The sequence below is a fragment of the Loa loa genome (genome assembly GCF_000183805.2).
Source record: "Loa loa unplaced genomic scaffold supercont3.24, whole genome shotgun sequence".
In the NCBI taxonomy this organism is placed as follows: Eukaryota; Metazoa; Nematoda; class Chromadorea; order Rhabditida; family Onchocercidae; genus Loa; species Loa loa.
In genome coordinates this window covers 120,355-146,693 of record NW_018108204.1, presented here as the reverse complement: position 1 = coordinate 146,693, position 26,339 = coordinate 120,355, and the positions used below count along the sequence as shown (strand labels likewise).

The following is a 26,339-nucleotide window of genomic DNA, read 5'->3' as shown; positions in this document are numbered from 1 at the left end:
CTGAATAAGTATGCTCGAAATATACATCGTTCCCGACAAAATCTTCCCTTCTTTCCCGATGCAGCAAGACAAGAATTCGAAATCGTCTCCAATACCAAGTGACGCCGGTATTTGCCCATTGCATGGTCTGAAATATAAATTTCTGGTCTGTACCCCGTGCCTGTTAATAAATAATTTGCCAGTGAAAGTGTTTGGGGATGGGGGTGGACTGCTTTTAAGGAGTGGGGAGGAGAAATGTATTATAACTGGATTGGAGATGATTCAAGGGCGTATACGCAAATAGGTAGGAGGAAGCGCTAAATATTGTAGAATACCCTGGTCGAAAGTATAAAAGGAGAAGGAAATGCGAGAACGCGTATAGACATTTGAAGGTAGGACATTCAGCATGGCATGCATTACCTTTTTTAATGATTTACTACTCGTGCACTCATTAACTATTTTAATGTTGTTGGAATGGCTGAAGTTCTGTACATAAACAAACTACAGACACATGCAAATGTACTCATCTAGTAAGATCTGAGAGTGATAGGAGAAACGTTATTCGCTTTTCGTCTTTCATTTGTCATTCCCTCCAAACAGCGTCGATTTATGAGGTCCATACTGAGCAGAAGTTGGTAGTAACGGATAGATATTGATTATATCTCGTCTGAGTGGGTGACATGGTATTGGTTATCTTAACGACAGCTTTCGTCTGTGATTGGTTTTAGCTTTTCTATCTGTAATATCTATATAATGCAAATCCTTCCAGATAAAAATGATTGCTTGAACTCTTAGTCAGCTACAGAATATTCATATTTTGGCTTGATTAAGTTCCTTTATGGCATGTTAGAAGTAGATGTTCATTTGATTGACAGGTATTGGACAGAACGAATTGGAAATTAAGATGTCTGCTTTGGTTAGACTGTTGTTGGATATAAAGTTCACATCTCGTGCTCAGATTGTTCGACCAAAAATACAGGATTTGAAATAAAGGTCAGGAGGCTGTCCTGACCTTTTTTCCAATTTTTCATTTATGGCATTCAAAATGACTCACTTCGTCCTAAACTTTTTTCAGTTATTCAGACGGTTTTTCCTTTTTTCTACAGAGAATTCATCGAAGTTGCTCTTATATCAAGTCAATAATGCTAGCCGTATAACTGCAGTTGTAAGAAAAAGCACAGTGCTGCAATTTTGATGCTTCTCTACTCTTACGCGTTTTAGCGCTACTCTTGAAAATATTGTAATGTTTTCCCTTCCTTTTCCTTTCAGAACAGATGTAATGAGCAACCAACCGATGCAGCAATCCCAAGTCTCGTCGGCAAGAGAACCCGATCCAGATGCTATCAAAATGTTTGTCGGTCAGGTAAACAATTCACTTTCATTATTAATAACAGTTATCTGAGATGGGATCTATGGAGTATATGTTTTTACTGTATAGCTGAAGTGTTATATGTGGAGCCGGGATGAGAATTCTTTCTTTTCATTTAATTACTTTTGTTTAGATTCCACGTTCATGGGGTGAAGCAGAATGCAGAGAGCTATTTGAGCAGTTCGGTTCTGTTTGTCAACTAAATGTTCTTCGTGATAAAGTAACACAAGCAAGTAGAGGTAAACTGTGTCTTTTTTTAACGTAGATTAAGGTAATGCATCCTTTTTACTGTGGATTACACATCAGCTGATATGCCAGACATTATATTTTATTTCAGGTTGTTGTTTTGTAACTTATTATAAGCGGGCCGATGCAATAGCAGCGCAAGCAGCACTTCACAACATCCGTGTCTTACCCCAAATGTACCATCCTGTTCAAATGAAACCTGCCGACATTGAAAACAGAAATGGTGGTTCATCCTTTTTTTGAATTCCCTATTCGTTTCCTTTTTGTCTTCCCATCTCCCTTTCTCCTTCATCATAACTTTTACTTAGCTTGTTAGCTGTGTCAAATAACTGTTAACGGAACACAGTGCATCATTGCTGTAGTGGTTTACGTGGAAGATTCACCGGCATTTTACATTTCAATACTTCAATGTTCGCTTCTTCATTTTAATGCAATGACAAGTATTGAATGCAGCGAATGAATTCATAAAATGCGGGATTGTCTAGGGTTAAGTATGTTTCTTTGTTTCCATTCTCAGATTGATAATCTGCGTTTTATTATAGAAAGAAAATTATTTGTTGGCATGTTAAATAAGAAACTCACTGAAGACAGTGTGCGTGAAATGTTTGCTCAGTTTGGACACATCGAAGATTGCACTGTTTTGAAGGATTCTGAAGGGAAAAGTCGAGGTATATCTACATTTTTTGATGCCACAGCATCGGTACGTGATCAGAACTAGCAAAAATAAGCAAAACAGACGTTCTTAGAAAACAAGAATAGTCAAATGATTAAAAGATTTTAAGGACGCACTGAAATTTACAACGAAAAATTTCAACTAAAGCTTGCTTCAGTGAACTGATATTATGATCAGAAAAGTTTACCATTAAAATTTACAAAGCATGGAAATTATGTATTTGATAAAATTGGAGGCATGTAGTGAAACAATGGCTTCTGACAATGAGTTTGAATTAGTTTTGAACGTCAGTACATTTCTGATCACCAAATCATATAACGTAAAATGATTTTATTAGTCGGACAATCTGGCCAACCAGTTAGTTCTTTTCATGTCCGAATGCAGAAATGGTTCATGTTACACTATTGATGACTACTGAATCCGATTTAGAGGAATGTAAGACTTGCAGCAGTTGTGCGATATCAGAGCAGAGCATATGTCCCAAAACCTTCAGGCAACTCGTAATGACTTTACTGCAAACATTAACCATTAAGATAAGGTAGTGCAACAGGGAATCAGCGAGTATTTTGAACAGAACAGTTTATGGGGAGCCTTGTAATTCTCTTTTAGGAAGTTTATAAGGCTGCCTTTCAGGAGATATGACAGTGTATGGCGGTGTGCTCATACCACTGTCACAAAATGCCTTGCTTTATGCAACTTGATAGTCCTTGTGATTCTGGTGATAAGTGTTATGTTGGCAGTTATAACTATAAGTTTGTAGATCAACTGCATGAATGTCAGAAGTGTTCGTTGTCAAGCTAGCTGATTACATTGTTCACAGTGCTTCACTGTAACTATTCGTTGTGTGTCTATAAATTAATTCATGTATATTGATCTCAGAACAGTTCTTTTGTTGATGACTGCTCCCAACTTACCTGAAAATCACTTAGGTGATAATAAATTCAGTGTTTTTGGTTTTGGGATATGTTACCTTGCTTACTGAATTCTTGAATAGCCTCGAGCTTTATGTTTAGATTGTTCTAGATATCTGCTATGGAGTTGATTTCTTCGGACTACTTATGATTGCAAGCAAGAAATAAGGATCAGTTCTGTTCTTTCTCATTCTTTTTTCCCTGTTCCTTTTTTCATGTTGTCCTTGTCACAGAAACTGTTTGTAGAGCGTAACTTTTTGTTCCAGGCTGTGCCTTTGTGACGTTTGCTCATCGTTCCTGTGCGCAACAAGCAATCAGACAAGTGCATCTATCTCAAACCATGGAGGTACTCTGTCACTCACCTGTACACTTTTTTTTTGAAGTACACCCTGATAAAGCACCGTATGTTACTCAACTTGCTGTGTTAGTACACAGCACAGCAAGTTATTCTAGCAGCGGTCTGCGTTTTTACTGGTCGATAATTGCTTTCATAAACTTTTCATTGCCCTGATGCATATGACTTATAAGTCTTAGCTCTGTGCTTAAATTCATATGCGGTTACATTACAGTTTACGTTAAATATTCGTTGCACTGACAGCGTAATTATGGGAACATGGGACAGTGTCATAATTTTTCATATTAATGAATGTTTTCCGAATTCTGATGGGTCAGATCTATTTTGTTGACGTTTAACATTGGGACAAATTCCATCATTTTTTGTTTTAACATATCCATGTTATTATCTGTAAAGATTGCAAATTTCCTATGTACTTTATACTTTTTTTATGAAGGAGTTGAATAGCATGCTGTTTTTTTGTGAAGTCCTTTGATTGTTAATTGTTGTTAATCGAAGGGGCGTTGACATCTTTCAGAAAACAAAATTTTCTGCTATAAAGTTTCTAAAAAAAGGAATTTTATAGCAAAAAAATTTTTTGGACGTTACAACTGAAGTTTCACTGTTGATATATTTCACTGTTTTGTAAGTTACAATGGATCCGAAATCATAATATCTTTAGGGCTGTTCGAAACCGATTGTCGTAAAATTCGCTGATACCCAGAAAGAAAAGGATGCGAAAAAAAGTGGTGGAACGCCAGCGGTAGCGACACCTTCATTGCAGAACACAGTCAGTTTAGCCAATACTTTGCAGCAGGTAAACTTTGTTATAGAAAAAATAACTTTTTTTATTCCTTTTTTTTTTAAGAAAAATTGACCTAACTATATTCAAATGCATTAATCGTGTAAGCTTACACTGTCTTGTTAGTTCTGTCATCTGCTGATGTAAAATTATAAATTTATACCTGAAGGAGAAACTTAATAGTCAGATCTGCTGCCCATTAATAGTGTTAAAACTTTCATGTTTATATGGCACCATTGTGTTTTCTTCAAATTAGCAAGCTTTGTCTAGCAACTACAAGAGCTGTTTGGTATTACCGAAAAGATCACTTCTCGTGTACTTTGGGAGAAAATCATTATGGCCATCATTTGATACAAAATCATTTTGATAAAAATTTTATCTTTGCAATTTTCTGTTATTCGATCAGAACAGACCTTATTCCGTTATTTCTACATGAGTATGTTTCTTGCAGTTACTGCAAACAACACAGCCAAATAGCAGTACCAGTCCTGCTCTGGGAACCCAATTGGCTGCACTCGCAGCTCTCCTGCAGACGGCATCACAACCCAATGTTCTAAGTTTACTTGGAAATGGTATCTTTTTTTCAGTTAATTTCGTTCCATAGAATTTGTCGACTATTGAGGCTACTGGACAAAACGTTACTAGCTCGAAAATCTCCGTCGATAGGAAACATGCAAAGATAATAATGTCAAATTAAATTTCAAACGGTTTGGAATCATAGAAATCATCATTAGGGATCGGGATGTGTTGACCGAAACAAGTAAACAGTGATTGTATTGTAGTATTATCTGGTTTGGGTCGTTTAACCGAGAATACAGCAGCATCGAATCAAACATCTATAAAATCATCACCCTTTCCTCTTGTCGGTCAGCAAACCCTGGCATCACTCTCCTCTTCACCTGGCCTCTCAAATGCAGATTCATCAGGTACATCATCGTAAAAACAATGCATGGGCTCCCTCCTGCTTTTTTCCATTTTCTTTATAGTATAACGTATTTAGTATCAAGCAGTATTTTCGACACCTCTGATTTTTCTTAACTATTCTGCACTGCTAGCAAGTAATTCTGATTTGAGTGCATGCACTATTTGTTGTAATATAAGTTTTTTTGCCATATTTTCCAGATTTCTAAGTTAGCTGTGATATCAGGTTCTACCATTCTTCATACTATTGTCATTAATTTTGTTAGCTTTTAAGTTCTACTAGCTTCCGCTTCCTTGGTATTCTCGCAACAAGAGTTTTGGTGTGAGTTAAACTAATAAATTTTTTAGTTTTTTATGAAATGTGATTCGGAATCCTTTCGAATTATTTTTGCACCTTCCATGAAAACTAAATGTTTTATTGCTCAGTAATAGCGGTAATTTTAATTAAATGTCTCACGTAAGTAAAGAGGATTCACATTATTGATAATCTAAGCAGTGAATTTATTAAGGAAGTAGTCTTACGACTGACACATCAAACTTTTTTCAACATTTCTTTTCAGTAAAGTATAAAAGAAAATTAAAATTTGTTTGTTGTGATTCTAACTTCAGTACTCTCTCGTGATTGTGAGATTGCTCTTTTTTCTTTTTTGCTTGTTATTCGTCAACATGTTTTAATGTCCATTTGTTATCCAATATTCTTACTATATGCTTCTTGATCGCATCTGGAAACTTCCATGAAGTCAGCAATTGAAGATTATGAAAACAGTGCGGCAACTTATGCTTCTATAGATTGGAAATCGAATTGCCTATTAATATTACCTGTTTCAGCTGCACTTCAGCAGCAGCAACATCAGCAATTAGCTGCGCTTCAGCAGCAACAAAGACTGCTAGAACTTCTTACGCATCAGCAACTTGCCAACACGCCAATATCTACTTCTAGTGGTAAGTATTACACTATGAGGATGAATCATTTCAAAGGTTCAGTAATGATTTTCTCATATTGCTGGTTCTCAACTTATCCCTTCTAACATCTTCGAACTTAATAGGTCTGATTTTGGTCAAGCACATTTGATCTCATTTCTTTGTGGTCAGGTTCTTTTGGTAATGACAGTAAAATAAATGGAACAGCCGGGGGAAATAACCTTATTCAACTGACGGGACAGAATACATCAAGCAGCATCGATGCTCTGCAGCAAGCATATGCGGGATTACAGCAGTTTGCAGGTGAATACTTTTGCTTTTATAAATTTTTCCGTATAGCAGTATTCCCAGAAAACAATTTGTTAATCATTCAAAACATACTGCTGCTTTCAAATTTGTTCAAAGTTACGGATCCTTATCGACAACTTTGTCGGTAGGTAGGACAGCTGTTTGGTAAGTATGTGGTATTATGAGCCTCATTTTACATTTCCCATACCTTTTTCAGGTTTATATCCACAATTATCGGCTGACAATTTACTTACTGCTAGTAGTGTATCTAATACAGGAGTGAGTACCGCAGGCAGTGGGCAATCAAAAGGACCGGATGGGTGCAATCTGTTTATTTATCACCTCCCACAAGACTTCACTGATAACGATTTATACACTACATTCTCACCTTTTGGGTCAATTATTTCGGCAAAAGTTTTCATTGACAAGCAGACTAATCTAAGCAAATGTTTCGGTAAGTATCACTTATAATTGTGTTATTATACGATGGTAGAAGATCAACAGTTCATCATAATAGGAGTGAAAAAAGAACAATGCCCCATCTCCATTAAAAATAGTGAGACAAAATTAATATCTCATTCTGTTCAATTCAATATTTTCAGGATTTGTAAGCTACGATAATGTCGTTTCAGCCCAGAATGCTATTTCGGCACTTAACGGGTTTCAGATAGGTTCAAAACGGCTGAAAGTACAGCTAAAGCGTGGAAAGGATAATAAGCCGTATCCGAGTATACCTGTTACTAGTAACAGTGGTAATACGAAACCGCTGTCAACTTAATTGTTGGAATTTTCGAAAAATCCATCTATTCATTTTTACTTTAAAAATTATGGTTTCGTTACCTTCATAAATTGTCAAACTAATAATGTGGTAGCGATATTAAATCATGTTCGTTTCATGGATTGGTAATTTAAAAGGAACTATTTTTACACATGTATTTCGAGATTACGCATATGAGGTAAAGCTAGTGAAATAAAATTAGAAAATAAAAGTAGACGGTTTAGTGAGGTACATCCTACCTTTTGAATTAAATTTATATTGACCCCTGATCTTCATTTCATGTATGTGCATAGTTTACATTATCATAGTCGCCTATTCTTTTAGTGTACTAACTGTGTGGGTGATATCTCTATGAGCTAAAAGTCTGTCACTGTTCTCGCTCTACTCAACTCCTCCCTTTAATTCTACTTAATTTACTGACGAATGTTAGGTGCATTTCCTGATTTTCAAACCTGATGTTATCATCGCAAGTCTTGCCTCATTATGAAAATGTTATTTACTAATCCGTGGTCTTGCCTGTTGTCTTCTGTTCTCATTTTTGTTGTCTTGCCAAGACTTCCATATGTGTATTGTTGCTATGAGCGTTTACGCGTTTCTTGTTTCTTTTATTAGCGTGATTAAAAACTATTTACGTTAAGCATTATTCAAGATTTACGAATTAATGTCTTGTGAAATAAATGCACTTCAAAGGCTGTGGATTGTACGTCTTGCTCAGGAACCTTTTTGTTTCTGATTGAACCATTTTTCGTTTATTTAAAAAGGTGATTTAGAAGAAGCTGCAATTTTTGACAGTATATGGTTACGCTTGTCTCGCTGGATATCCTTTGTCTGAAATTGATTTCTAAATTAGATTAGACCTCATTTTTTGCTTGTAACAGTGCGTCCAATCTTCCCAAATTTAGTTGTTCTCTTTAAGTTGATTCCTCTAACTGTAATACAAATGATATTTGATTTCCTAAATTTTTATATTTTATTTATATATGTTATGTATCATCTACAATGTTTAATGAGAGTCCACAAAATCTCAACATCTCGAATGGTCAACATTTTGGCATATAAAGAGGATAATTCTTGATATTAACTTCATTTTATCACAATTTATTTTGTAGAGCTCACTGAGCATTATAAAAATGCGTGAAAGAGTCTCAATAATGCAGCCCTGTTCTATATGAATGGTTAAGTTGCTGAGATTGGAAATCGGGTGGGGCACTGAACTAGCACAAATGTATTGTACAGTAGTAATGTAGGAACTGTGGTGTAGTAGTAATGTAATGATTCTCCAATTCTGCTAAACAATCTTGTTCAGGAAACATGGTGTGTTAGAATTTGGGACTACGCAGGAAAATAAGTACAAGCAAATAGGAAAGGTAGATACTTATAAAATAGGTACGTTGTATAACAGGAATAGAGGAGTCATTATTGTATATGTGATGAAACAATGTGAGTGTAGATGGCATTTCTTCGATAAAAGATTGTGTGGCTATTGCATGAGGTTTCGGAGATCAACCCAACAGCATTGCAAAAACTTTCACTGATTTCATCACTAGTTATTAGATCTTCAAAAGTTTGGTTCAGGCGAACTTTTTCACAACTGCGGCATTGTGATGGTGGCCATACTTTCATATGTCGTGCTTTCTGTGATTGATTCAGAGCCCGGTTGCGCTTCGCGACTATGTTTAATGCCGTAGAACCCATAAATGGCAAGTCCTAAAAGGAAAGTGTATCTTCATAATTTGTGCTTTACCAGAAAAGAGAATTGTGATTTTCCGAAGTCTGAATGCAAGCGCTGAGTATCTGTTAGTTTCTACTAAGCAGTTATAAGGTCACCAATGCGTGTATAATGTCGTTTGCTGAAATTAGAAGGACATCTCAGCATCTATTTGTGGCTGCACAATGGGATCACGCAAGGACAGCCATACCTCCATGATAACTCTTGAGAGCATACAAAAGCTTCTCTCCTAATCCTAGTATACAAATATATATATAAGGGAAAAATTTTGCAAAGGCAGTTTTTTACAATCAAGCAAACTACGACATCCTCTTCGCATATCTGCCACCATTCGATAACAGACCACAATATATCTTTTTTTCGCTAATACCTACAACATATCCCTACCAGTTCACCGTATAATATATACAATTGTTAATTAGTAATATTGCGTAAGAACAATATTACATCCCGAATAAACCTATAGAGCTGAAAAACAAAGTCGACAAAATAGCCTATCTAACTTATAATACTAACATCCGATAACATTTGAAGAAAATCATTGGCTGGAATCTAGCATGGGAATATGCATAAACGTTAACACTAGAACTTACCGACAATTAGCCAAATGCCAAGCCGGATCCAAGTCACCGAAGCCAAATGGAACATCAGAAAGATGTTGATAAGTACGCTAGTTGCTGGTATAAGAGGAACCAGTGGTACCTTAAGCATATATAATATCAAATAGAAACATGGAAGTTGGAAATAGATAGAACGGATAAGTTCAGTTTGCAATCCTTTAGTGATTTAGTAATCACCACTACATGTTTACAGGCGATAATCCAATCTAATTCCGGATATTAATGAGCACCGGTTTCGTAACTTCACGGTATTAGCTATCAGACCGTTTCATTTCACGGATTAAGCTATTACTTTAATTATTGTCGGATTATGAGTGATAGTAATATTGAAAAGTGATAACCCTGAATGAAATCTGCTCATCATTTTGATGATGTGCACAGATTAAAATGAATGCACTTGCAGCGATACTCCCAAAAATGAATATAAATATCCAACCAAATAGAGTATGCGCAAATGTCGCAAAAACGATACTTATACCGGCATTAGCAAATGTCATTGTGAAAACACACCACAGTACGAGTCTTCCTGGTTTCAAAATGTTAAGCCAGCGGTATCCTGGGATCCAGGATTTTACCCGACCTCCTAGAATCAAGACCAGTTTTTATTTTTCTACTAAAAAACCTCATTTTGGGATAATACACTCAAACTACTTTTATAAGCGCTTTACCTCTATTTACCGAAACGTCTTTATTTTGGCGGACATTGTAGGTGATGAAATTTAGCACTCTTGAAAGTCATGGAGAATGAGCACAATTCCATGTTCCCACCGCTTCGAAGCAATGAAACTTCCAATTTGAAACATTCTCTATTATATATTAATTATTTCATACCACTTCCTTCAATAATATTATTTTCATTGAGAGTTGGACGATATCGGAGAACAATGACACAGGCGGAAACAATCGTATAAGCAAGAAGAGTACCGATCGATAGAAACTCCACCAGAGTCTCAATATCAAATAGAAATGCTATTACCGAAGTAATAGCACTGGAAACAATTACGGCTTTCAGTGGCACCTACAGATATTTTTTTTATTGCAAGCTTATGAAGGATTGGAAGTTGAGGTTTATTTAAAGACCTGTTTAATTTCATTAGTAATGAAATAAGAGTTTCATCCTGAGGGTCTTCTAAACCAAAATACCAATTCATTTTGTTTTGTTAGCTCAATTCAAGATTTCGTACACATTTCGTAAACTTAACTTTTGGGATGGAATTTAAAGATTCCTCGAAATGTTACAAATATTTTATTTAGCATTTAAAAGAAGCGGTGTATGTATTCCAGAAAAGATCATGGAAATGGATGGTTATTTCGCGCGTTTACCTGAGTTTTATCGTTAACTTGTCCAAAAGTTTTAAATATCAGCCCATCTTCAGCCATTGCATAAACACATCGTGGAAGAGCGAACATAGAACCAATCTAGAATATTTTAATTTATACAATGAACTAATTAATAAACAATCTACCAGACATCTGTAAGCGCATGAAGTTGATTGGGTTAAGGACTCGATGATAATCTCCAATTTATCAGCAGAAATGATTCCCAAAAGAGGGATTTTTTCAACACTATTGAACGTTAAAAAAGACTTGAACCATCTCAAATTACGTGTTTTTCAACGATGACAGCTGACACTATTAGTAGATTTCGAGAAGAGATGTCCAAAATATGTTTATGAACTAACCAGACTTGTGGTCATGCCTGACATAGCTCCAACAGAAACAATATATTTTGCCCAAGTTGCCCCACAACTTGCAAATGCATCCGAAAATGCTGCTGTAGGATTTACCTATGAAATAAGCAAGTTGTTTCGTGAAACATAATATTCATAGTTCATCAATTTCTACTTCACTACTATGAAATATTCATTTCCTTCCAAACTTTTGTAAATTTGAAAGAGAATTAAAATTGTATTTATTACCTCCCAAAATGGAACCATTAAAGTTAGTGCTGAAGCCATGAGAATATAGGCCACTGTTACGATAGACATCGAGATAAACGTTGCTAAAGGTATTGTTCGAGCTGGGTCTAAATTATATGTCATTCTTCTTCACACATTAAAAATGCTTTTTTTTTAAATTGGGAATTTCATTAATAGGGCATTAAACTAGACAACATTGAGGAACAACAGCACTCACGCCTATCTTACTTACGTGAAAACTTCCTGCCGTGAATAATAAATACTGATAAATAGCTTTTCTTGATTGCACAACGATGATAACTTTACCAGAAGCTTCTTCTCCAGCAGTTGCTAAGCCATCAAAACCGATATAAGCGAAAAAACAATTCGCAGCTCCAGCAAATGTACCACCAATACCGTATGGAAAAAAGGAAGATTTACCAGTGTCAACTTCATAAACAGACCAATGTGCAAAGTCTGCGAATGTGAACCCATAACAGACCACAAATACAATAACCTGCAGAATTTAATGCTATCACAAATGGGTCAGGATAATAGTGAAGATTTCAATCATCGAAATAATCAATTAAGTTACCAGCATGTTAATTACTGTGAACAAAGAATTGAAATTAGTGGATGTCTTTGAGCCAAAACCAGTAAATACTGCAACTGCTATCACTGCTAAAAATGCGATCAAATCTGGCGAATCGACGAAGAATGACTTCTAAAAAAACTCTGTAATATTGCTCATTTCTTACCCAAGCATAATACAATGAGCAAACAATATAACTATCATGGAATCTCATAATTGCTTAGATTTTCGAATTTTTATTAAAATAGCCAAACGAACATCAAAATGTCTGACGGTAACGATGCTTGAATTTCTGAGAGAGTTGTCAATTAGAGATGTCAAACAGCCAGACCATGATCGAGCCACCGCTGAAAAGGAAAAACTTTGAAATTCGAAAGTAACAAAATAATAAGATGCGCAATAATATTTGGAAAACTTCACCTGCAGCTCCAAGCATGTGTTCAAGAATGATATTCCATCCAACAATAAATGCCCACAGTTCACCGACACCAATGTATACATAAGTGTAGGCACTCCCCGCTTTTGGAAATCTGAAACTTTCAAAATAGTGCATATGAAATTCAGTATGACAATGTTGATGTATGTCATCCTACATATTCAACTTGAGCAACTTTTTATGCACAGCAAGAGATGGTGTTCTTATGGGAAATGTTTCAGTGTGATATGTATCAATTTGAATATTAGTTTGAACGATTAAACTTCTTCAAATGTAAAACATTCAAACTAATTTCATTAATGATTTCACTTCAACCCAACCTTCCGCCAAATTCCGCGTAACACAATGCAGAGAGAAGCGATGCAAATCCAGCCAATGCAAACGATATCACAATGGAAGGTCCTGCGACATTGCGCACCACAGAACCTGAAGACGTTGACATCTAATTGTCGTATCATATAACCGTCGTTTTTTTTTTCTTGTAATTATATGTTTCATGTTTTAATAAAAAAAAAAAAAAAGAAAAAAGAAAGAAAATCACGACATTCATGCAGCAGCCAGCTGAAATCCAAAACTGATAACAGTCTAAGAAACGAATGTTCCACCTCTGATTGACAACAACTAAATCAAAATCTTTATTTGAATCTATCCGGTCAATATCATATCACTAATGAGAAGAGTCTTCCATTCATTAAGAAAAATACCTCAAATCTAATCTGTTTCCTTTAAAGTGACCAAGAAAATTAATAAAAAGTTTCAGGAATGAAGAATGAATCAGTTATATCTGTATAATAGTGAAGGAAAATACAACACAATGCTTATCAATCGTATAGGATAATTAATTAATCTTAATTACTACAAAAGGAGCTCTTTGGTAATTAGAATTACAAGATTAGAAGAAGAAACCTCAAATATTCAATTATTGTGGAATGTATGTCCTAAGCGTTAGCTTGCGTATATTTTCAGATATAATTTTATACGTAGCAATTTTTGTAAACAGTTATATCAGTTCATCATCAGTGATTCATCGATATCTGTGCATTCGATTTAGGACAGAAAATAGCTCATCTTAGCTCTACTCCATCTTTCTTAACTTACTTCTGAATCAGTTTGTTTGGAAGATTCAAAACTAAGGCCTTGTTAATTCACTTCAGGCATTTTTTTCTGTTCCGTTTTATATTTCAATTTCTCAACTAAGAAATTGAAACCTTTTACCTTCAAAGGATTATACCATAACTTTTTTTGACAACAACTAGTTATTCAATCGAAAGCATCAGATGAGGTCATATATCATAAAAATAAAAGTCTAACTCAGTGCTTCGAAGAAATATCGTAATTGGATGGTAAAAGCGATAAGTTTTCTTTGTTGATTATTAATTGTTTAATTATATGCTGGCAATTCATACGTTCCATTTATTATAAATTACCTAATCCTTCTGGTTATCCTCTGCCCATATTTCTCATAATTTCAAGAACATTCCAACTTCCTGGACGAAAGGACGAAAATACTGATAAGTCTGATAAGAAATGTAGAAGATCGAACTGGAAAGAGAAATAGAGAGAACAAGAAAAACTGTGAATAGTCAAACAATACCACTGTATCAATAGCTGGAAGTAGGAACTAAATTGAAATGCAACGGTAATTGATGCTCCTGTGACGGAGTGCAATCATTAAACAGTAAGTAATTATGCATAAATGACGAAGAGTTTTCCTTTTTAGACTAGCAAAAGTGCTCAGATAATTCCTATTTTGCTGTTTCTAATTTATACGCAAACCATAAATCCTCCATTATTTGTAATTAATAACCTGGCTTGAATTCCAGGTGTCCTTTAAATACAAAGTTCAAAATTGAAGAAATTTTTTTCTGCGAAGTTCGAGAATTTAAGGAAACTAAAATGTGAGATCGTAAGTTTTCAATCACTTTCTGCAGAAATTTATGGAAATTTCATTTTTTTTTTTAAGAATAAATAAAATTGCACATTCTGATAAAAAGAACAGAAAGGCAGTCGAAAAGATACCCACCGGTCAAAACATATATACCGGCTCCAATCATATGGCCAACACCAAGAAGAGTAATATCGGTTATTGTGAGACATCGTTTCAGTCGTGTTTCCATCACATTCTTAGTCGTCTTTAAACGGAAGAAACATTTTCGAATAGTGACCATTGTTATGTGTGATGGAACTTTCTGTGTATGTTAACACCGATAAGATGTAGAATTTGCAAAAAACATATCAGTGAACATGCTGAAATAAAATGTGTACTGATTTAAAAAAATGAAGCGTTAAAGTACGGATACGTGTACCACGTGAATAGGAATGAATGCGCTTAAATGTTTTTAATCAATTGAATAACTAATTGGGATAACCATAGGGTATTGCTTGTTGGACCTTATGAAACAATAAAATAACTGAAATCTGATAAGTAAAAATGTTCTAACATTTAATGCTTTGTAAGACGATAACCAATTTTACTTGATTAATTCCCTGTTGAATTTCATTACAATAGCTGCCAACATTTCATTCATCAAGTCCGATTGCAAAATCTTCGATCTTTTCGTTAAACGAATCGAAGGATCCAAAATCTTGCAACCAAACTAATAAAATGAAATGCCAGTTACACATACACTGAAGTATCATCTCAACTTATGTTAAGTTTTCCGAAAATATATCCCTTCTACTATGCTTCGATACACGCAGACACTATCATAAGCGTACCACGATGTGACATCCTGTCGATTTCTTGAAAGGTATCGGTGAAATGAGGAACGTATCCCACAGTAACATGATCAAATGAGAGAAAAGAATAGTCGGTTTGACGAGTGGAAATCATTAAAATATATTTATTACATAAATACATTATTTCACGATCAATAAAACAAAAAAGTCATCTGGCATTTGAGACAACAACTGAACTGGGAGTGCAATGCCTTGCATAGTTGTTGAAATGATTATCCCCAAATCATTCTTCCTTTGATGCTGACTGTCATCCTTCTCCTCCTGAGCTTTGCGCATCCTTAACCGGATTTTCGATGTGAATTTCCGTTAAGAAAGTGAAACTATTGGTCAATGATACGCATCGGCAGGTAAGAATGAACAACCACTCATCATTTTCTTCATTGAAATTTACTGTCATATGTCAACACCAAACTATTCAGCATCACATACCTTATATTTCCATATTTATACGGCAGGCGTGAAAACAGTAAATACTTAAGTTTGCATTAAATTTAGTAAACCAATATCCTACACACTGGCGTATTCTGTTAGGTAAAGTTGGCTAAATTTGTTCTAGCAAAATTCATTCATAACTTAAAACCGTTCGGCTCACATCGATTCAGCATTTAATTCTCTCGTATATTTGCTGAAAGCATTTTGATAGCAAGAAAGATGAGGATTGATAAGGGTTTATTGAGCTAATAATCGAAAGTCAACCAACTAATGAAAATGCAGATAATGCTTCTGAGACAAAATACTCAATAATAGTAGTATATTAGGAATGCATACAAATTTAATATATGGAAAGTGGAGTGTAGATAGAATGGCTCCATCATCGAGAAATGTGACAGCGCTGAATCGATCGCGTCACCGAGGAAAGCCACTTATGGTGATGATGTATAGAGGGAGACTTAAGGTAACACACAGAGAAAAAGTAATCAACGAAGCTTTTCAAAGTGTTGTTAAAGGCTTCCCTCATAAAAAATCCTAAAGATTTTGTAACATTCCTTAAAGCTAGATATCATTGATGTTTCTCTATTTGCATCTCATTAACTCCACAAAAATTCTCTCTCCTTACTTTTCTGCCAAATAATTCAAGTAGGTAGCACAACGCATACCGTATCCAGTAACATCCTCACTGCCAAAAAAAAGAAATGATCGTCATAAATTTTTTTTCATTCAGATACAATGTCTACTCATGAAGCGGTAATGCAATGTGAAAAACGCCGAAATAACGTTTGATATGGCAGTTTTACTTTAATCCCATCTCAACGTGAGCAATTCGTTGCAACAGGAATTTTCAACTTGTGTTGTTTTCCCAGCCTAAGACAACAATGCATTTCAAACCTTGAACTCGTCCTTCATCACAATGGATTACCCTTCACAAGTTTCTCGAAAGCCAGAATTGAAGACCCGGCATTTGCTAGTGCTGGATTTCGCCAACAAAAGAAAACGCAAAAAAAGACTGAAAGCGACGCATAAGAACTCTGTTTGAATTCTTGCCAGTCAGCAACAAAATTAAATTTCGATTAATTTGTAGAAATTGTTCGTCTTATCCTAAGTGCTAATGACTTTCTTCAACCGCGCAAAGATTGAGGGTTGTTTCTACCTCTTTGGTTAATAATACCTCAAACTTGAGTAACTACACCTTTATTACGGTGAATTTAATACGACAACGAACTCAGATTTTCATGAGAAAAATTATAAGAAAATTTTCCATAAGAAAAATTAATGATTTCATAAAATAGAGAAAATTAATGACGATAACATGGAAGCGAAACTCAATGAAGTTTGATGTCGCCTATCCAACCAGCCTAGTTGGAATACACTTTAAAATTCGGTGCATAGGACCCTCCGCTTCTGCGAGCTGAAAGTACCTGGTGGTATAGTTCTGAAATTAAAGAATTAGCACAATTAGCTTTGTTACCGCATGTGGAATGGAGTTCTGCTAGGCACATGAACACGATAAACAATGATTGCAGCTTATATTTTACATTGCACAAAAAATCCACACATACAACATGTCATACACAACGGTATCAAATTTACAACAAATAAACTACTAATTCATTGTTCCCCTTAGAGATTCCAACGATATTAGGATTTCAATTTTTCTTTAATCATAACACTGCACCTACCTTCCCCTTCCCTTTCAGTTCTTATCCGATAATGGTTCCCGATCCTTTATCCGGAAGGGAGTATTCTAGATAAAATTTGAGAATTCCACTTGTTTATTTTATCCACCCTAAAGTGCTGCAAATTACATGTGAGACTTTCATCGAATAAGAATGAAATTAATCTATCCTGAATGACGAAATTGTTAAATCATAAGTTACTTCCGTACACTTCTGTTTCTCCAAAATCTTAGTCTATTTCTGAATGAAAAAGATGTTTACTGTCTATCCGCATTTTTATTTGACCTTACATTGAAAAGTTTACAGATAGAATGATCTCCGAGAACACTTTCCAAGACTGCATTACTTTGTATTTGTTTCAGCTTTTGAGTTCGAGTTCACTTCCTCGAAATTTTATTGTCATCTGAGTATATAGCCTACAATCCCCTTCTGCCTCTCAGATCGAATAATCACTCTTATTTCCAGAACACTCATTTCTCACAACTGATGGAAATTTCTGATATAATTTTTTTTCTTTTCACATGACTGATATAAACTCCAATTAATCCGAATCACAAACTTTATTTCCTAATAAAACGAACTGTATTTTATTGTCTTAAGTGTTTTGCCGATAAAACCACTTGAAGTTCGAGAATACTATAAATAGCTGAACTGAAAGAGGTAGACAAAACTGTAATGAATGATAAATGTGCACAAAATTGTCTCACATCTTTCAATAAATAAGTAAATACGGACAAAGAGATTAACGGTTAAAATTCATTTAAAAAAAGGAAAAAAATAAACGACTTGTGGTTCAATTTCCAAGAAGATAGCATGATATTCTTAAACAAAACAGTACGGCAAAAAAAAAAACAATTTTCGCATCTTTCAAATATCAATTACTAGAAGGTATCTTGTCCGATTTTGCAGGTATTTAATTACGAATAATTATTACAGAAACGGTTCTCCGATCACATCTATGAAGAAAACTATGCGGGAGAGACAAAAATAAACGTGCATTTGACGAAAAATCAAGTGCAAAAATTTTGAAAGTAAGATAAGATAAAAGACGGGAATGAAAACAACAGTTTAATTGGGTAATAATAATGATTAACATAGATGATCGAAGGGAACATCAGTTACATAATAACCAATCGGATTAAATAGTTCCATGACTTTCATTCATAATTTTAACAATGGTCTGTCATTTCTGTATTTCTCTTCATCGAATGAGAAGATGAATAAACAATGGAATATGAATTTTTCGAACAAACTTCGGGGATTAATTCGTGTACAAAAATTTTTTTTTTTGATATCATCTATTAAAAAAAACTTTTTTTACAAACCGTTTCCCTTCAAAACTTACCTCAAATTACGTACATTTCCGACTTTGATAATGTCATCCTGAATTTTAAGAGTCTTTAGTTTAGCCGGCTTCTCTCTCTGGATCTTCCTCATCGTTATCACTCAACTGAATGTTAATCAGATATCCGCTATATATCCTATCAGCCAAACTTCGTATTTTGCAAGTCTGGCTGTTAATATATTCTGTAATATATTCAAAGGCTTCCGATTCCTGAAACAAAAATAGTACTTTACAAAGCTTTAGCAGATGTCAATGTTTCTTCCGGGAAACAGAAATGTATGGTGTGTCGATGCTCAGAATCTAACAGTTTATCACGATAATACTGTTTGCAGATGTTTCGAAATACTCCAAAGCAGTTCAAATTTAAAAGCCAGAATTTCATTTGAAAACGAACTCTAACATAATTCGTTGCCAACTTAAACCGCCTCTTAGCTCTTTCTTTTGAACATGCTTTAAACATGCAATTCAGAAGCGCAAGAGAGCATATTACATAGTCATTATTTTCGCTTGTGAGAACGCTGCACATTTTTTCAAGGTATGCTGGATCAGCTAATCTTCTGGCATTCTTTTGGTCAATATTGTCACACATGCATGTTAGTGCTCTGCAAGCTTCCCTCTTGTAAGATTTAGTACCCTGAAAAATTGATCCAGTTTAAAGTTCAAATTCATTTAAACCCATCCACAGCTCCGCTATACTTACACTCACATTTCTTAAAGTACCACAAAAAAAAGCAGCAAACTAGCAAACTTTAAATCCTTGACATTTTCAAACAGCACTTTTAGATTACAAAATAAAGTAGCAGCAAACAAATCCGTACAAACGTTATTCTGATGGAAGCATAATTCCTAAATGAATAACAAATAACCGCTGTGACAAGTTGTTACATCTAACAAATAAATATGCTATGCAAATTTTATTTCTTTAACACAGTACCACATAGATGTGACCTACTCTTCAATGAAGTGCATTTTTCAATTATTCTTTTTTCTGAGTCACCCCTATTCACGAATTAATCTACCTTTTTCCAAAATATTCGATTACAATAACTTGCCCGATCCATAAGTCCAAGAAGCAGCAGCACAAGTCCTGATTCCAGCACGGGTTCTATGTACTTCTTATTAGATAGAAGACTTGTTAAGATCAAACAAGCATCGTGACCAAATTTAGGAGCCGAATTTCGCACAAGAATAGATAAGATTTTTCTAATAAATCCTGCTTTAACGATTGCCTGTAACACCAATTCACATAAGCTTATCTGAAAAACACGATTTTCAACTTATTCCTGCATCATTTATCCTATTACATCACCATGTCACAAGGAATAGTAAGAAAACGCTCAAAATTTTATTTCCATGTGTTTGGGCAGAAGTGATTTATATTCGGAAACGTGCTGCTATTAGAAAATTTTCTAGACATTTCACAAACACTTTACTAGAAACAGAAATCTTATTTCCATGTGTTTGAGAGGTCAAAATTTGGAAAACTCCAAAAGTAATAATAAGACAATGCTCAAAATTTCCAAAACAGCATAAAACTACGAAACTTAAGTGAAAATAAAAAAGAAAACAATTTTCATAAAAACGAATAAGAATTACATCGGTATTGCGATTGTTTTGTTTTGTAAGCTCTGAAATAATATTAAATGCGGCTCTAACTTCATTATATCGTGAACTATCGAGAAATCTCAAAACGAGCTCCACATAATCGTCTTCAAAAGTGAGTGTAAAATCTTTGTTAAGAACCACTTCAAATATAGCACCCAAAGCAGATACGCGAATCTCGTTTTCCTGAACACCGTTTGTTATTTCAAGAACAAGCAGTGCAGCAATCTGGTAGTGGCTAAACTTTACGTTTAAATGATGAAATTGTAATTATGCTGCACTGCTAAAGTGCGGATGAAGACTTCTGGACTCGGGAGACCTTTAGATTTGAAGAAAGCGCTCTAAAGAATGATTGAGGATTAGTAAGAACTGAACAATCCGCCACTGGTCTGAATAAGGAATGATAGGTCTATGAAGAGCAAAAAGTGTGAAAAGTAGACGGTGGAGAGAACTGTAAATTGTGAAACAATTCAAGTGCAATAATCTCCAATAATTTTCAAGGCAAGATTTGTGAAAATTGCACTTAATGTGATTTGCCTGTAAGTAGGATGCATATCAGAAAAAAAGGAGGAAGGGAACCTCATGTCGCAGAAGATAACGAGCACTACTAGCGACGCGTTTTAGGACGAATTCTGGGACTGGCTTACTGCAACACAAGTCTCGCAGAAAGATTGCAACAACACGCGCAAATTTCGTGGAAATCGTTTGATAGTATTTCGACAACAATTCGCCTACGTGCAATGATCCACATGCTGCAATAACATCGCGCATAGCAGCACTTTTGATAATAATAGACGAGCACACTTCAATTGCCTGAAAATTTATTGATCTTTTAACGAAATTTCAAAATGGCTCATAACCAGAAATCACCTAAACAGTAAAAAACATGACATTGTTATACCTCCTGAACGATGAAAAGCATGTCACTTTGCAGTGTAGCTGTAAGACCTGTCAACAGTCCTTGTGGTATCAAACTTTTCACTTGCGCTTCATCCATATATATAACAATTATTGACAGAGCATGTAACGCATAATACTGGATGGTAGGATTCTGCAACATGAATTTTCAAACACGCAAACAACAATGCAAAACATAATGTAGTCAAAAAATTGCAACAAACAGCACAAAAAATATAGCAAATCGTAGAGTTAATTTATTTTTTCTTGCTCTTGGTAATAGAAAAAACAAAAACGCTTTATTTTTTATTTTTAGGAAAAAGATCATAAACCTGATATTGAATCCCCTGAACTAACATTACATCTAGTCCTTGACGATGTATCTCATCAATTGGTGATTCAAAATTGTCGACAAGTTCATTGAGAAGTTGCAAAGCACGTTGAATATTTCCTACTGTTGGTCTTTTCTTACGGAAAAGATCCACAATTTCTTTAACATCTGGTTTATAAGGATCTTAAAGTGGGATGTCTTAGGGAACGTGAAATGAATAAATTTGACTTATGAGTTAGAAGTGTTACCAGGAGAAAGATACAAGCTTTGCATAAATTGTCCATTGCTTCCGGATTTGTATTATTTTTTTGCAAGTAGAAAGGAAAGCAGTGATTAGGCCACCAGATTATTAAATTATTAGCATACTTTACAAAATTTTAATTCGCCTTTTTAAAATGAAAATGTAACATACTTCATATGGAAAAATTGGTCTTCAAAAAAGTTTCGAAGTGAATCAGTTCAGATAAACTTACGACGACGTTCATCCTTCGGTTTCAGGCACGCTTCACAATTTACAGCTTTAGCCGAGTATCGTGAATTACCTTCATCGGAAGTTTCCTGATCGGATTCATTGCACACATGATAGGAAGTGCTTCCAAATACTGCTTCTTCCTCTAACCGCTTGAGATGCTGGTGTTTCTGGTTACCTTTCCGGTTTTTTCCCTTTCCTTTCTTACCCATTTCCTCCAGAATCGAGTACTAATAGGATAACTGCAAGTAAAATAGTTGTAAAAGACATTAAAATTGAAAAAATTTTCTATCCAATGAATCAATGGAAAAAGCATAAGCACCAGCACAACGTTTACTCCTGAAACTTAAACAGCACCTGCGTCTTCGTTTAATGTAATTTAGATGTACGAAAATGTTTGCTCTGTCGGGGAAGCGGGAGTATACTTAGTTATACCAAGTTACACTTTCAAATGCATCAAGAACTCGCGGGCTTCCGCCTCAAATGTAGCTATTGAATACCAGTATAGGGCAGTATGGAAAGAATTCAAAAATATGACATGAAGTGACAGCACCAAAGAGAAACAACTGTTCGATGAGGAGTCTTTAAAGTTAAGTTCAAGTACATTATTTCAGCGTCAATCGCTCGTTAGCGCACTCGAAGCGCGCGGGCTTACTACGATCTTGGATGAGCGAATTTTCCCTCGCTTTGCACGATTTTTCCTATCGAGGTATAACGCGCATGACGACGTTCTTATGTCGTGCAGAGGTGACGTGTCCTATCGAATTGGTTGCACATTTTATGTAAATTCGTGCAGATTATATGAATCCATGCATATTACATAGGCTTCTGCATGACCAAATTCAAATCCACACGTTTTTTTCATCCCATGCTAAATAGGTTAATTATACTGATGAAGTAAAATTAAAGAAGTTATCATTCCTACACAAAACGTCATCATCTCTTCTGTCAAAAAACAGTAATAACGATCAAATTTAGTCCAATACAGGTTATTGAGAAAAAATTAGATTCGAAATATCTAGTTCATTAGTCTGGACTAAGTACAGACCTTGGCCAAGTTCGGTTCTTTGGTTCTCTTTATTGTTCAGTATTTGTTCTACGATTTCTTTGTGACTGTCGAATCTTTGGCTCCTCTATTACCCAATATTCAAAATTCGAAATATTGCAAAGGGATCATTTTATAGTATGATTTCGGAAATAAGCATGGCTCAGGAAAGTTGAACAGGTTTACCGATATAGCCATTTCTTTATTCTTGAGTTAATAGATTTATTCCATACTCCTCTGAACTGTATCTGCACAATTGAAAGGGACAGAAAAGTAAACAAAGGTATCATTGTTTTATTCCGACCATTCTGAAGAAAATGTCAATGCTTAACGAAAATGACCAGGAACAGGGTCAGTTACTTCTTTATCGTGTAATCTCTCCTTCAATAATATTGAAGACTGTTCAATTAAGTTTATACTCAGAATTCTGCTTCTGTCAGGAAAATTTCTAATTAAGAATTTGAGTTATTTCATTTCTTTAACAAATTTGTTAATTCGTTGCATTGAACATTTTGTCTTTGTCTAAACATTTTGTCTAAATAGGAAACAAAATCTCCATCATGGATTGGCCTGTCATCCGATAATCACCGAAAGTTAGGTAACTTATGTTAATGTCTGTTTCTCGCATAAATACCAGACACTCAGAAATTTATTGACGAAAAATTCCAGGTTTCACTGAGTTCATATTCAAATATTCGAATTGCCGTCTTGTCTTGCTTTGAATACCAATATAGGCAGTATGGAAAGAATTCAAAAATATGACATGAAGTGACAACATCGGAAAGAAACAACTGTTCGATGAGGAGTCTTTGAAGTCAAGTTCAAGTACATGATTTCAGATAAACCTTCGTCACATTAGGTTACAAACTAAAATCACTTACCCGTATGATCAAAAGCGATTCTTTCAAAGCAGCACAGTTTGAAACGTAAGTCTTTGTAGACTTGTAGTCTTTGTAGAAGTCTTTGTAGTCTTTGTAGACGTTTATATACACTTCCTGAACTATTGAATGCTTTCTTCTTCGTATGCAATGAGTTAAAAAGAATTAAACTCATGGAAATGAAACATTTAACACAGAAATTTTCTTATCTTCATTTCTTTCTGTACATCTTCTGATAATATGAAGCCTTATTTTGAACTTGAAGTAATACTGGACTTGTTACTCTGGTCTTGCAATGGAGTCCGGTACAGCTGTTCTCAGCTGAGGTTAAAGTTTCTGCAAAACCAAGAACAATGCTGGAGACATGGATTCCCCTGTATTTACTTGGAGAATTACAGAAGATCAAGTATTTGCATATTTCTGGAGCCATATTCCTGAATGCATACACGACAATTTAGGGAAATTATAAAACTGCTTAAATGAAAGATGAAACTTATTTGCTTATGTTCGATTGTTAGTAGTTGTGTGGTTTGTGGTTGTGAAAAATGAGGAAATGTGGACAGTCTTCTGATTCCCGACAGAGTAGTAATTTATCATCGGGCAGTAAACAAATCGTAATGCCACCACTGTGGTCAGGTAACACTTTTCTCTGTTCAAATTGGAAGTTAAAGATTTTAATGAAATAAATAAACAACGATATGCCTGGAACAGAAACGTTAGAAAGGTAACTGAATGAGAAATAATAAGAAATATGGAAAGAGTATAAAGAGAATGATTCTATCAACGCAACTTATCATGATAAGTCCAAAATGAGAACTCAAATTATCTTACAAGTCTAATCGGTCATCATTGGAGCCCGAAATAACTTCGTTGAAAATTGCTCACTAATACTACGTTTAGATTTACTTTTACTTGTTTCAATGCTTGTCTGAGAAGCCCATGTTCAAAAAAAATGAGATAATACCGCTTGGAATTTCGTAATCTAAATGTACGATACTTTGCTTATAAATGCCTGAATGTCACTTTTCTATTACTGGTCTCTGGCAAGTTTGACTATCTTTCTATTGATACACCTGTTTCATGGTTGCTGAAATAATTTTCCCATTGAATTTAGTTAACTGTTTCATTCATTTGCTTCTTAGACTTCAGAATCGTCGTTGTTGTTTGGTGGACGTAGAGCGCGGTATTCACCTTTGACACTAAGCAATATTGATGGAATGGAGAAGATTCCGCATCGAATAGTAATGCTTGGTGATTACTCCAGTGGTATTGGTTTGCTAAGAAGTGAATTGGCACAGTTAAATTATTTTGAAGATATCCCATTCTCTGTAAGTATTTCTTCAACCACTCATCTCTTACACTAATTTCCTAAAAAAGTGATCCAGCCGAAGACAATCAATATTTATGAGCTATCGTTGCTCTATCGTTTGTTCTTGATTCCAAAAAGACAACTGAACGGACAAGTAATTAAAAAGTGCCCAGTCATTAGGCTAAGATGTAAATAGAAGGGCCGGCTTGTTTTTTTTTTTTGTTTAAAAGCTACGATATTTTATGATGAACTGAAGTGGTGCACAGGATGCCAAATATTGCACAACAATAACGCAGGATGGACAGGAGCTGCAGATGTGGCTCTTTGTTGATTTGCATAATTTTGAATTGTTTTGCAAACAGTGCACCGAAAGTATCGATTGCTGCATAGCGTGCTATTCGATCGCAAATGAGCAAACCTATCGGAGTGTCATCAAAAAAGTAGAAATCATCATAATTGCTACAATTTTAATAAAAAAACTTTCCTAGTTTTAAAACATTATGACTTGATGAAATTTCTCCTGCAAACCCAACAGTCACTGTGATTATTTTTATAACTTTCTGTTTCAGTTTAATTTTCTCTAACTTCACCTCAATTGCACATAAGAGATTTAAATAGTCAAAGAGTTATCAGAAAATCGCAAATTTTCGGTTTTTTCTTACAGTGGCTTCCTGAATTTACAAATAACTACCCTGGAAAACCAATCATCCTATGCGCATTGAACGATTGCGAAATATGCACATGTGGTAGCGGCATTCATGAAACGAGATTTCAGCATGATTTCAATTTTTGCAGCAATCACCTCACTCAAATCGACATTTCCATCTTCGATAAGGTACGATCAGCATGGTACAATCATACTGCAATTTAACATCTGCACCTCATTTTACAGCACCATCCCAACAACTCTTATTAAACAAATCGAGGCTGTGGATTTTTGAAAATTGTGGGATTTTGTTTCAGCGCAGTGTGAAATCACTATACAATTATATAAGAAATACTTCAAACAATTCGAAATTTAAGCAAAAAAAAATCAAAATGAACGCGTGCATTCTAATGTGATCCATTCTATTCGTTTCTTCCAATGGGATCATAAAAGGACAATAATAAAGT

At 34.9% G+C, this 26,339-nt stretch overlaps 6 protein-coding genes across 7 annotated transcripts; 4 read left to right on the top strand and 2 right to left on the bottom strand.

Annotated features, from left to right (window-relative positions):
- Positions 1 to 1,242: 1,242 nt before the first annotated feature.
- Positions 1,243 to 8,148, top strand: LOAG_01549 (the record flags this gene model as incomplete). 2 transcript variants are annotated; one of them, XM_003137088.1, is made up of 12 exons in its annotated part: positions 1,259 to 1,342; positions 1,482 to 1,587; positions 1,686 to 1,817; positions 2,137 to 2,262; positions 3,445 to 3,524; positions 4,195 to 4,329; positions 4,766 to 4,886; positions 5,097 to 5,240; positions 6,064 to 6,177; positions 6,328 to 6,459; positions 6,662 to 6,898; positions 7,047 to 7,222. In XM_003137088.1, 12 exons carry the CDS (start codon positions 1,259 to 1,261, stop codon positions 7,220 to 7,222), a joined length of 1,587 nt encoding a protein of 528 aa, XP_003137136.1. The 2 variants fall into 2 exon arrangements, with proteins under 2 accessions (XP_020306938.1, XP_003137136.1); XM_020445781.1 differs by lacking the exon at positions 5,097 to 5,240 and having other exon boundaries at positions 1,243 to 1,342; positions 7,047 to 8,148.
- Positions 8,149 to 8,794: 646 nt separating this feature from the next.
- LOAG_01548 (hypothetical protein) lies at positions 8,795 to 14,750 on the bottom strand. Its single transcript, XM_003137087.2, has 13 exons — positions 14,521 to 14,750; positions 12,818 to 12,923; positions 12,482 to 12,591; positions 12,320 to 12,408; positions 12,065 to 12,193; positions 11,797 to 11,986; positions 11,491 to 11,597; positions 11,254 to 11,358; positions 10,895 to 10,990; positions 10,403 to 10,589; positions 9,913 to 10,154; positions 9,545 to 9,653; positions 8,795 to 8,929 (listed from the first exon to the last, which is right to left on the bottom strand). Exons 1-13 carry the CDS (start codon positions 14,663 to 14,665, stop codon positions 8,808 to 8,810), a joined length of 1,737 nt encoding a protein of 578 aa, XP_003137135.2. The 5' UTR covers positions 14,666 to 14,750; the 3' UTR covers positions 8,795 to 8,807.
- A 1,288-nt stretch (positions 14,751 to 16,038) lies between these two features.
- LOAG_01547 (hypothetical protein) lies at positions 16,039 to 17,273 on the top strand (the record flags this gene model as incomplete). The annotated part of the gene is made up of 2 exons (XM_003137086.1): positions 16,039 to 16,131; positions 17,064 to 17,273. 2 exons carry the CDS (start codon positions 16,039 to 16,041, stop codon positions 17,271 to 17,273), a joined length of 303 nt encoding a protein of 100 aa, XP_003137134.1.
- A 1,440-nt stretch (positions 17,274 to 18,713) lies between these two features.
- On the bottom strand, positions 18,714 to 22,206 carry LOAG_01546 (hypothetical protein; the record flags this gene model as incomplete). Its single annotated transcript, XM_020445780.1, has 8 exons — positions 18,714 to 18,905; positions 19,090 to 19,329; positions 19,715 to 19,924; positions 20,352 to 20,483; positions 20,877 to 21,110; positions 21,199 to 21,348; positions 21,527 to 21,708; positions 21,999 to 22,206. The coding sequence occupies 8 exons, from the start codon at positions 22,204 to 22,206 to the stop codon at positions 18,756 to 18,758; spliced, it is 1,506 nt and encodes a 501-aa protein (XP_020303801.1). The 3' UTR covers positions 18,714 to 18,755.
- A 171-nt stretch (positions 22,207 to 22,377) lies between these two features.
- Positions 22,378 to 22,818, top strand: LOAG_01545 (hypothetical protein; the record flags this gene model as incomplete). Its single annotated transcript, XM_003137084.1, has 2 exons — positions 22,378 to 22,506; positions 22,609 to 22,818. The coding sequence occupies 2 exons, from the start codon at positions 22,378 to 22,380 to the stop codon at positions 22,816 to 22,818; spliced, it is 339 nt and encodes a 112-aa protein (XP_003137132.1).
- A 1,644-nt stretch (positions 22,819 to 24,462) lies between these two features.
- On the top strand, positions 24,463 to 26,097 carry LOAG_01544 (hypothetical protein; the record flags this gene model as incomplete). Its single annotated transcript, XM_003137083.1, has 4 exons — positions 24,463 to 24,553; positions 25,067 to 25,245; positions 25,493 to 25,666; positions 25,891 to 26,097. 4 exons carry the CDS (start codon positions 24,463 to 24,465, stop codon positions 26,095 to 26,097), a joined length of 651 nt encoding a protein of 216 aa, XP_003137131.1.
- Between the last annotated feature and the right edge of the window lie 242 nt (positions 26,098 to 26,339).